General features: G+C 37.7%; 1 protein-coding gene across 2 annotated transcripts in view; it reads left to right on the top strand.

The window, feature by feature from the left end:
- Positions 1-12,414, top strand: part of LOC309677456 (BTB/POZ domain-containing protein KCTD5) — a 66,928-nt gene that overhangs the window by 51,057 nt on the left and 3,457 nt on the right. For both annotated transcript variants that reach the window (XM_082490254.1, XM_082490253.1), the window contains one exon: positions 4,989-5,114. In XM_082490254.1, coding sequence (XP_082346380.1) covers positions 4,989-5,114 — 126 coding nt within the window. The remainder of the gene's footprint in view (positions 1-4,988; positions 5,115-12,414) is intronic.

Genomic DNA, 12,414 nt, shown 5'->3' with positions numbered 1-12,414 from the left:
AGCATGATGTTATTCGTGTGTTTGTGTCCTAGATAGCTCAAAGTAAAAATGAACATGATAAAATGGGAGATGAAGGAAGGCAGTGAAGAAAGGAAATTTAAAATAAAAAAACAAACATATTTTTAAAATTAAAATATAAAATATAAAATTAAAAAAAAATATAGAGGGGAATGAATTTTCCTTCCTCATGGATTTGAAGTCTGACAGTTGCATTAAGAGACCTGAAATAAGTATGCTTGCGGTCCTGGTGTCAGTCATCAGCGCTGAGCTTAATGGCTGATGTGTATGTATCTTTATAGCCTTTTGCAAATCCTTTGAGAAGGCAGTAGTATGAATGCATTATAACTCTAAAAGGTGTAGAGGCCATTCTTACATTCATACAACCTGATTCTGTAAAAAAAAAAAAATAAATTGAGGGGAGGACTTTCTTTTATTCTGTGAACATTTAGTTAGTAGAATAAAAAAAAAGACAAGCTTTCTAGTGTACAAGGAATTCACCATGTCTGAAATAGAAGCAGTAATATTCAAAGTATGAGTATTTAAAATAGAATTCGAGAATAATTGTTATGAAATTCACTCAGTTTCGAGAATCAGACCATCACAGAAACAGAAAGAAATTGGTAGTCTTGAAGTAGAAGAGTTAATTAATATGAATAACTGCACTGGGAAGGAGAGAAAGACAGGGATGTTTTTTGTGTGAGTTGGAGCGGTTGTCTGTGATGGCAATAGCGTTGCTAATTTGTCCTGTAAATGTACTGTATGGATTCTGAGTCAATATTGTTAAACCAGTATAGCAAACCTGTATAGGCAAGTTATTGCAATGTGGCTGGTTTTGAGATCTGTCTCAATTCAGTTAGGCCTGAGGTTCCTAAAAGCGATGCACCAACCATTTTCCCTATTCATAGGGATATTTTTAGGTGTACAGTCATTGATTTAAGACAGGAAGAGATTCATATATTTTGCTGCTGTTGAGTAACTCGATGCAGGAGTCATTTGACCTATTCTCTCAGCTATACTGCTTTTATCATCTGTTTTTCTTAAATAGTCTTTTTTGAAAGACGCCAGCATCTCACAGAGCTGCAGACTTAGGAAAAGTTCTTCAGAAAGTTACTTCATTATTGTCCCTGAAATCGTTCTTCGATCTTTCATCTTTGAAAACAAACCTGACCATAGCTAGGCATCAGGTAGTCTCTATCCACCTTTACTTATGGTTTTTTAACTTTGCCCTTCCTGATTGTCATCTTTTATCTCACTTAAAAGTTCAGGCTTCATGAGACAGGAAATTCCCTGTTGTTATTTCTTTGTTTTTTCAGGAAAATCCTGACCTGTTTTGTCACATGAAGAAATAGAATGCAAATAACAGTATTTCTGCTGCAGGAATAATAATAATAATAATAATAATAATAATAATAATAATAATAATAATAATAATAATAATAATAATGCTTTCCATTCCTGCATTTTATAGTTACAGCTGACAGCCTACTAGCATCAGCACCCTTATTCCATGCAAAGAGTGAATGGATCATGACCTAATGAATATTCTGTGATAAGTAGCACTGGCATTTTCCTATGCTTGGTTATGACACTGTTGGGGCTCACAGGGACATTCAAGCAGGATCACACTGCTTTAGTAAGGAGTGTAATGAAACAAGTGATGGAAGGAAAAAAACAATGAGGAAAAATACATATGTGTATGTATACATATGTATATATAATCACACAAATACATGAAATTCAGAGATTCAAAATGTTCTTTTTTTCCTTCCTTAAGTTCTTGGTCATTAAAACTCTCTCTACTATTTAAGCCCCATGAACCAAAAAGAGTTTATCCTTTCAGAAAGTCTGAGAAACAGTAGACTGGATAATCTGAAATCCTTTTCCTATGCATTGTAACACATGTTTTGCAGATTACTCTGATTTGTTCGGGTTTTTTTGGGGGGGAGGCGTGGGGGGGACAGACAGGTGGGGGAGCTTAACAATTCCTTCCAGTTTATCAGCATCCTTCTTAAAGTGTTGCCACCAACACTGGGAACAAGGGAGTGACTTTTGGAATGCAAGTACTAAAACATAGCTTTATTTCTGATCATACTTTCTGACACAACAGTTCAGTTCTAATCTGCAATCATTTTCCATTGTTCCTTTTTCCGCCATCACCCTTACTGCTGTTGATGCATCTCAAAAAGCTACAGTGAAGTTTCTAGCATGCTGTTGATACTATGCAAATAATACATTCTTAGTTGCACACATATGGAATTGCTTACAAGAGTATCATGTGTTGGAATTTTGAAGAACTTGTGTTGAATGTTGCAAAAGTGACTAAATCAATAGTCCTATCCAACTAGTAGTCACGCTGCCATGTCTCCTAGAAAGACTTATGTGCAAAAGGTCAATTTATTTGGATTATGAAGCGTTAGTGGGGGGTATAAGTAGCTATCAGCTGAGAACCTATCAACCTTGTTGAACCAGGATTGATGATTTGGCTGATGTTTGGATCTTGTATCATACCTGCTTTCAGAGCGGTCATTTATTTCTTTTGATTGTCAATGAGTAAAGAAGTATTTTTCCTCCTGGTACTTGTTATCATAGCTTATCAACTATGAAGTTATGGCTATTTTGCAAGAAGAAAAGTTGACTGAATACTAAATCAAATAATATGCTTGAATTTTATTCTTCAAATTTCTTTTCAGAGAAGGTGAATTATGTGTAGCTTTATTTAAACTTGTGTCCCACTTTTTGAATGTTTTCTAGCCTTAGAGTGGGTTAAAAATACTGTTCAAAATAGTCCTACGTTTTACCTCAATAATTGAAGCAGTTACTGCATTTGTATTTTATGGTTTATGATTGCTATATAATATATAGCAATATATTATATAACAATATATAATATTAGCAATATATATATTACTTTTTACCGCTTCAACAGCCAACTTAATTGCTTTTTTTTTCTGAATCAGCAAATCATCTCTCTAGGTGCAGTAAGTCTGGGTTGGTTTTCCAGCTTTTCAATGGACTGTCTTAGTCCATTTTGTGCAACTAAGAAACCTAGTTACTTTAAGGATTTTGTGATCCTATATTACACAAATATGTTATGGTGCAGACTGCAGGGTATCCATTGTGAAAGATTAGCTGACTTAATGTCTCAAGATAAATGGTGCCTTTGTATTCCAGTGAGGGTGTATTGGTGCTTCAAAAAAACCCTTGGGGTTCTGTAACTTCATTACATAGTTTTAGTGGAAAAAATGTCTTTATCATATTTATTTTTGATCAGGCTGCATTCATTACTGATGATACATGTATTTTGCAGAACTAGAGTGATGTTAGGAGTGGAGGAGGAAGGGAAAGGTTTCTGGTGATCACACCCAGACAGTGTAGTTAAAGTAGGTAGTTTGAGAGTGCCGAGCGTTGATTGCCAGTAGTGTTCATTGGAGGCTGAACCTCATATGCTGTAATACTGTCAGGTTCCAAAAACTGTGTCATCGCCTGGGCCTGGCATGGAGTAGGCTCATTGTGCAGACAAACTGCCTGCTGCTCTTTGTAGACGTTGGCTCTGTCTGTCTGTGGAGGTGCTTGCTTGGCTGTCTTACTACAGTGCTGGAACATCTGAGCATCTCTCTCCTCTCTCTCCTTAAAAGTGCAATGAGGCTTTATTTTCTCCTGACAATGCTATATGGAAGCTGCTTTTAACCTTGATCTACCTTCCGCTTTTGTTGGGGGAATAGTCTTATCCCTCAAGTGCAGATTCTAGACCAAGATTTCATCTTGGCTGCATCTTCCCTGCTTTAACGAGGCTTTTACTGTCCTTGGTGCTCTGCTAGACTAATGGCAGTACACAGTTTGTTTTTTAGACAGATGATTACAGTGTTTAAAGTGCTGTTGCCCTAAAAAACAGGTGAAGCCTTTTCTATGGGGCCATTATGAGGGCACTTTAATAATATAATAGAGATTGGGGAATAGGACAGCCTTATCACATGTGTGGTGATTTGGTAGGTAGATTTAATACAGTTTTGGTAATGACATTTAGATACGGTGTATCTGTGCAACGGGTTGATTCTTAGGACTTTGATCTGTGTCAGTAGTAATAGCGCCATACATTATCTTGTCATGTTTTTGAAATATACCTTTAAAATAAATGAACAAGCTACATCTGAATTGATTCTGGCTTGGAAAGGCAGACTATATAAAGCTTGTAGCATTAGGTAACTGTACTGTGTGTAAGGTAAGATAAGTCACGTGGAATTTCTGCCATTTGATCCCATGGTGCGTATGAGGTAGTACTGATGTTGAGTATATCCTTCTTTCTCAGTAAATTGTCATTTATCATCCAATATCGAGACTTGTAGAAGCTTGTAAAAATGTCACATTTCATTATACATGGCTTCCGCTTGTAGCGCTTCCTTAATTAATTTCCTTGTAGCAGTACCTCTGAATTTCAGACGTTAATCTTGGTGTCCCACCATGCCATGTCTTGCTGTTTTCCAATCAAATGCAAATTTTTGTCTTTGTCCACTCAAAATATGTTGTAATAGAAGTACCGTTATTCTGTAAGCAAAGTGGTGGGTATCCCTTCAGGCAAAAGTGCTTCCTGCATGCAGCCATTTACATGTTAATTCGTGCCATGTTGAGATACCACATAAAAACTTTTTAAAAATTAACTTTGGAGGATGGGAAGGTTTCCAGTAAATAACAGAAACAGGGAACAGGCTACTTCTCCACTGGCCTGCCTCTATAGTCTTTTCTCTCACAGTATAATCATAACTGTAAGTCATTAATTCTGTAAATGTTTAAAAAGAAAAGTTATATTTATCTTATCAGAGTGTCAGTGTATTTGTCAACATCAAAATGTATTTGCACTGAAGTGGAGAATCGTGCTTCAGGCACAACCAACAGTCTGAAGAGTGAGGAATGTTTGTACAAATGATAAGAATTTATGGAATTTGTTTTATGTGGAAATGCAATTGACTTTTTTTTTTCTTTTCATCTTTCAGCTGGTCAGTATTGGTTCTTCCTATAACTATGGCAATGAAGATCAGGCTGAATTTCTGTGTGTTGTCTCAAAGGAATTGCATAACACTCCCTATGGCACAACCAGTGAACCCAGTGAAAAAGCAAAGGTAAGTTACTAGAGATTGGGCTAAAGAAATGGTGTCAAATTGGGTGGGCTTCACTCAGTCCTGCTAGGCCTACCTCTGTTCTGGACCATTATTTAATTGCCTTTTTTCCCCTCAGTCATGACTAATAATGGTTGCCTGTCTGTTGTATAAGAGACTGTAAATGGTACAGTCAGCATGCATTTGCTATACCAGATGGGTTCTTTAAATGCAGTACTCTGTACTCCATCCCTTCGGTTGATGTTTTAAACCACTTGTTCCTCAGCTTTTTATATTTTTTTATATTTTTTATATTTTTATATCTGTTCCTGATACCTGTTCTTCGAGTATTGGATATTTGCATTTTACAGTTGAGAATCTAGATTTTGTTTCTTACACATTTGAATGCTTACTTATTCTGTCACTGGTTCAGTTGAAAACTGTTTTTCTTGCTTAAGTTTAACTGAAGAAATCTTACTGTCAAGAATGGAGATTGCTGTGTCTGAAAAACATAGTCATGTGCGATATGTTATAAAATGAAGTTATTTGTTAGCTTAATATTTTCAGGTTTGTACCTAGTTTTCTTTACTTTCTGTAACCAGCTTTACAAAAAGACTGTCACAGGCACTATATCTTAGCATTTTACTTAGCTGTCTTTCAGCTTGTACAAGGGAAAATGTAAAACCACAACTGAACAGTAATAAGGCAGACGAGTTGTGTATGTAAGTGTATTCGTCTCTTCCATGCATATTGGACAGTGTTTATCGTTGTATTGTTGGTTTGTATCAGGAGATGACTACAGACAAACCAGCCACTTCTGTAGTTGGCTTGAAAGCTTTTCATTTAGTTTATGTAGATGGGAAACAATCGGTAAAATACCAAAGGTTGCTTTTTCAAGAATCACCTTCAAATAAATTAATTTTGAAATAACGCCAAGAATTGATCTGGGTCGTGGCACTGAGGCCTTAGATAAAAATTCACTGATTTCTGTGCCTTGTAACTTGGTTGTGCAGTTACACATATGGAGACATTTTTGTGAATTGCACTATAAAAATACACTGTATGTTGGATTCTTAGTGAAATCATTAATTATGCTCTTTTGTCACTGTTGTGATAAAACTTACAAAGAGTTGTAAGGGATTAATGAAGTCAAGGATAAACAGTGAATCTGGGTAAGCTACAGCTCACTCTTTCCAAACCTAGTTGAGGTCTGCTTTTGCTTGGATGCTTCAGGAAAACTTTAAAAGTTGACAAGGTAAAGAGGTGTGTGGTGATAATTTAGGGCTGAGATATGTATCTGAAATAAAGCTTGGAATTCCAGAACCTAATAAACATCTTCATAAGGAATGGTAGTACATCTTCAGGGAACTTCAGAAGTTGCCAGAGTTATATTGCATTTAAAAGAAATTTAAAAGAAAATACAGATCAAATGAAACTATTAAATCCTAAATACAAAAGCTAGTTCACAGTGCAGTACAACTCTGTAAATGTAGTAGCTCTGAGAGAGCTAAGTCTTAGACCTCTCCATTGAAGTGCTTCTTGGTCATTGTTTCAGAGAAGAGAGCAGAGCATAATTTGACCAAGCTGATGAATAAGAACTACTGCTAATTTTGGTTGGAGATATAAACTTTCATTCCTTTTGTCCTGGAAGAGTTGAGCTGTTGCTAGCAATTAATGACAATACTTGAAGAATTAGTTTTTATATAATGTGTTTCTAATAAATCAAATTTTATTTATAGGTATATGGTGGGCTTGAGGTGGGGGGGAGGGAACACCAAAAAAAAAACCCACACTTTCTTTTTGCTTGAGAGGTTTTTGACAGCTGTGTTCAGGAATCTTGACTGGACCTTGAGAGCTGTTATCTCAATAGTTCCCTCCTAGCCAGTGTTGGTCCTCTAGTCTGCAATCTGTTCATTAGTGTCTGAATTGGTTTTCATGAAGTTCATATGATTGAAATTGTGGTATCCAGTGATATATACAGAATAATGTCTTCATGTACTGGGGCTGACTTTTAGAAGCCGTGAGAAAGTCTTCCTGTTACTTTCACAGCAGATTGGGTTAAAGAAAGTACTGGACTTTCAGAATAGGCAAAAGCATTTTTTGACAGCCCATGTAATCAAACTTCACCTTCATTCCTTCTTAGAAACTTTTTTTCTTGTGTTTTCTTTTTTTGGAAAACAGTTTGCATAGTAAGTTAGTACTTGACTTCTGTGTAACTTTCTAATACACCTAAGTGAAGGAAACGAATGGCGTTTGGGACATTGATTTAAATGGTTCCAGTGGCTTTTACTGGTAGCCATGGCACTACTGAAAGATAACCTGTATTCCCATGAGTATTCTTCTCTTTCATACCACTTTATTGAGCTGTCACTCTTGAAACAAATAACCACAGCTTGTTCGTAACGTCTGCATCCAGAGTTAGATTCTCAAGTGCTATCCTTTCCCATCCGTGGCAAAGAGCACACGGAGTTAAAGTATCAGCTTTACTGGTTAATTTAAATTTTCTCTATACTTATGTTCCCTATTGTTATGTTGCATGGTATTATTGGCCTCTATTTGCTTTAGGACATTTGAAAAGGGAAATTTTCGTTAAATCTGTAATGTTCCTGTTGGAAATTGTCTGCTGTCATACTTTCTTACAAAGAGTGGGGGTCCCAGATAAAAATAAATACATGTCATTCCCAATGCTTCAAGTGTAAGTGGACTGTACTTTGTTGCAGCTCTGACTCACTTGCAATCTCTTCTTTTCCCTCCCTTTCTCTGTACTTGCTGCATGCTGCATGCCACTCAGAGTGAGGATGAAGAAACGGATTACGATATGAATGACTCAGATTAAGTGTAAATGTCATGGTGAGCACTAGCTGCCCTAGGATTTTACCCAGATGCTTTTCTGCTCCATCCAATTCCTACCCCCACTAGTGCTGTCCTTTGGCTAGTCCTGGTGGTGTGTGTGTTTGTGATTATAGTTGTGGCATGGTTAGCGAAGAAAGAATTCCTGTTCCGGATATTGCTTCTTTGACAGAATAATTAGTGTTGCTGTTATAAGCTGTTTTGTGACTGGTTCCTTTAAAGCTTTGCTGAGAAGAAAAGTTCATCATGTAGATTCTAGGGTCAGAATTGCTCTTCATTTTTATTTTTGATGCACCACTTTTTCTGTCAACTGTTTTTTTACATGTACAGACATCTGATACAAAGTTACAGTGTACATTTTCAGTAAATGTCTGATTTGGCAGTAAATTAGCAAACTTGACTGAAGTGCAACATAGTCTAAAGATGGTTTTATCTGATAATTTTGAAACAATTGATTTTTTTTTCTAATGAAGACCTGGTAAATAGCGTGATCTCAATGCTACAGTTATATTTATCACAGGAAACAACTCTCTCCGGGGAGGGATCATGTCCTTTCCACTGTAGTTTGACATCTTATTGAAGATCAAGGTACTTCAAAAGTCACAAGTGGAAGAACACGAAAGTTGCATCAGAAAGAACAACTTTTGCAACCTTTTCCCAATGTGTCTGCAAACTCTGCTCATATTTATTCTGCTATCCACTTTCTAGAAGATAACTTCTCATTGAATATTCAGTGATGCAGTGTTGCAGGTAGTCACTTGAGCCTGTATAAACTGAAGATATTTACCATTGCATGAGATTGAACTCCAGCTTCTCACCTATACACCTGAACTTTTTAACTGTAAAGCAGCCTTATACTTATCTCTGAAGTGTTACTTCCTCATGGCTGAAGAAGAACCTACATTATTTTACTAACTAATGCTAACAGAAGCTACTGCTGAGATAGAAAAAGGTCTTTTGCCAAGTCTTCAGGAATGGCTGCAAGAAATGGATCAAATCTGAAGCCTTATTGAAAAAAATAAACTGGCACTGTGCTGGAATTGAATGCAAGATTCTTAAGCTGCCTGAGTCGAACAATCCTGAAAATGCTATTCAGTCTGCAGCAGATTTATTTTGAGTGGGAGGAAACAGTTCTCACGTTCTCCTTCCCTAAGAAGCAGTCCCATTCAGGCCCCTAGGATATGAGAGTTCATTCAGCATTGTTTAGACTTCATAAGTTAACTTTGGATCTGGTGCACCTGGAAGAAAACCAGAACAGAAACATGAAAAGAAAGAAAATTCTAAACACAGCAGATCTGCACCAAGGTCAGGACAGTCCCCAGTATCAGTACAGACTGGGTGATGATTGGATTGAGAGCAGCGCTGCAGAGAAGGACGTGGGGACACTGGTGGATGGAAAGCTGGATACGAGCCAGCAGGTACACTTGCAGCCCAGAAAGCCAGTTATCCAGGGCTGCATCTAAAGAAATGTGGCCAGCAGATTGAGGAAAGTGACTCTCCCGCCCTGCTTTGCTCTCGTGAGACTCCACCTGGAGCACTGCGTCCAGCTCTGGGGTTCCCTGTACAAGAAAGGCATGGACCTGTTAGAGTGGGTCCAGAGGAGAAGGGACACAAAAATGATCAGAGAGAGAGAGTGCAGGAACACCTCTGCTGCGGAGAGAGGCTGAGAGTTTTGGGTTTGTTTGGCCTGGAGAAGTGAAGGCTTCAGGGAGAGGTGGTTGTGGCCTTCCAGTACTTAAAAGGAGCCTATAAAAAAGAGAGACAAAGACTTTTTACCAGGGTCCGTGGTGACAGGAGAAGGGGCAATGTTTCTAAACTGAAAGAGGGTAGATTTAGATTGGATATAATGATGAAATTCTGTACTCTGAGGGTGGTGTGACCCTGGAACAGGATGTCCAGAGAAGCTGTGGTTGCCCCATCCCTGGAAGTGTTCAAGGCCAGGTTGGGTGGGGCTTTGAGCATCATTTCAAGCATTTCATCAAGTGAAAGATGTCCCTGCGCATGGCAGGGGAGGTTGGACTAGATGATCTTTAAAGGTCCCTTCCAACCCAAACCACTCGATGATTCTGTGATCTAAAGTGTGAAGACAGAGGAGCATTATCAGTGATGTCACCAGTTTTAGCCAGTAAAGCATGTTCTCCAACAAAAACTTCTTGCGTGCCTGGTTCTGCTCCAGACATACTCCTCAATCCTAGCTATTAGCAGTTTGGCAGAAGACCTGCCATAACTGTTTTCAGATTTTATTGACCTCTGTTAGTGTTGAGACATCTTCTATCAGCATTTTTGCACAGTAAGCCAACAAATTTTTTAGGAATAGTCTTATCAAAGGCTTTTTCAGGAAAAAAAAAAAAAAGAGGAATTTTGAATTGCAGAACAGTCAGTTATCCTTTCAGTATTTAGTAAGTAAGTACAATTTTGACAGATTTCCTGATAATTGAAATTCGATTTATTCTTTGGACAAAGTCACTGCACATGACTGCAAAAGATCCTCTTTCACACAGTTTCTGAACAGAGTTGGATGAAACATCTCTCCTGAGAACTTGCTGGTCAGAAATCATTTCTACTTTAGGGTATTACAGAAGAAGTACCTAACAAAGTGTGTTAAAACATTGCCTGATCTGATAGAATTTTCTGCTTTACGTTGGGTTTAGTGGTTCAGTAAAGTGTGCAAAGTTCAGCGTCCAGATCTGGCTTCACTTTATCTTATTGTATGTGTTTCTTAAGCTACAGAAAATAGTTCTAAGTCTATTAATCTTAGAAGTAATTTTTATCTTCTAGGAAAGAATAAAATGAAACATTTTTTGTTAAATTGGAAAGATTCACAAAATTAATGGAGCCAGTATTATTTTCTAACTGCATGGGTGCTTGTTTCAGCCATGGTTTTGTCTCGTGGAGATTGTTTCACTTACTGACTACATTGGCTGGGTCGGACTGTTATCTGCTGTGTGGGCATCTACCCCAGCACTTTGTTCTCAGCTGTGACAAACAGCAAGTACGCGAGGAGAGGGTTTCAGTATGACACATATATAAAATTAATTCCTGATATATTTCCCCACCTCAATTTAGGCGTTTTGGCTTCAAGCCTGCATCCAGATCATTGTCTGAAAGCTACAATGACACTATGACACTGTGAGTAGGTGTCAGTGGCACTATCTTCCGTAAGTTTGTCTAACCCCTTTTGAATATAGCAGTTGGTGAGTAATTTTCAGGGCCTGGCTTTTCCTCACAGAATTCACTTGTAGCTTTCCTACAGTTTCATACGAAATGCTTTTTGCTTAGTGCACATAGTAAATTACCTTCATGAAATAAGCAATGTTTGCATCCAAAGTATACCCTAAAGCCTGTCATGGTCCATGGGAAGCATCTTTCAGTATGCAGTCGCATCTGGCTTGATAACTTCAAAATAATAATACTGAATTTGAAATGAAAAAGAACTTTGTATGCACAAAAGGAGGTCCAGGTACTACAGGAATTGCAGTGAGCAAGTGATAAAATGGATATTTATTTCTTTTTAAGCTAACACTGAACTGTTACTGAACTGTCCCTGAGGCACACAAATGGTGACAGATTCTTTGTGAACTCCAGTCCTTAAAAAATCCCATGGAGTTGTTCAAAGCAGGGGAGAACCTACTTGAGTACAGTCACTATCAAAGACATACAAGGCTTGACCACTGATAGAGGCTGATAGGTTAAATTATCAACATTGTAATAATAATAAAAAGAAGCCAAGTACCTAGACTGTTTTTTTTTGTTGTTGTTTAAAACCATACGTGAAACTGCTGTGCTGTGTTAAGTGGTTGCCAGCCATCACCCTACAAGCACAAAGGTTGAAATGTTTGTGCGTGCTGTCAGATTCTGTGGGTCCTCTGGGATGGAATGTGCTACTGAGTACTAGCATCAGGTGTTTGTCTTCATATCAGGCTACACCGAAATCATCATAGAAGGAAATTCTGCATTGAAGACAGCATAGTAAGCATCTGTGAAGAAATGTAGTTGATTGACTTTAGTGCCTGCAAAAGACCAAGCTTGGGCATCTATTTCAGATTTTAAATCAGTCTGTTTATTTAAATCTTGCCAGCTTGTACTCTTGGCCTTTGAAAACTTCCTGCATCATGTCACCCAGTGTGCCATTTGTGCACATTTTCAGCTGCTGGTTCATGTTTTCAGTACTAATTTATGGGACACAATTTGCAGCTGAAACTTCAGAGAGTTAAGGACATTTCACCGAAATGGGAAAAATGAAGATTAAATTCAATTTCAAATAAAATACCCAAGTTCATTTACCACACAGGACCTTTTACATCTACCAACCCTTAAGCTTCAGTTTTATTAATCATATTCAATTCCTAGCAGTGACTTACATCTGTTTTCATTGTGTTTGATAGTAGATATTGTACGTATCAATCTGTCTTTTTTCAGCCTTAAAGCACAGACTTCAGGAATGTCCTTGAACCAGCTCCCTGACACTTTACCA

Source organism: Vanellus vanellus (assembly GCF_965231255.1).
Source record: "Vanellus vanellus genome assembly, chromosome: 14".
Taxonomy (NCBI): Eukaryota; Metazoa; Chordata; class Aves; order Charadriiformes; family Charadriidae; genus Vanellus; species Vanellus vanellus.
This window is presented reverse-complemented; position numbering and strand designations above follow the sequence as displayed.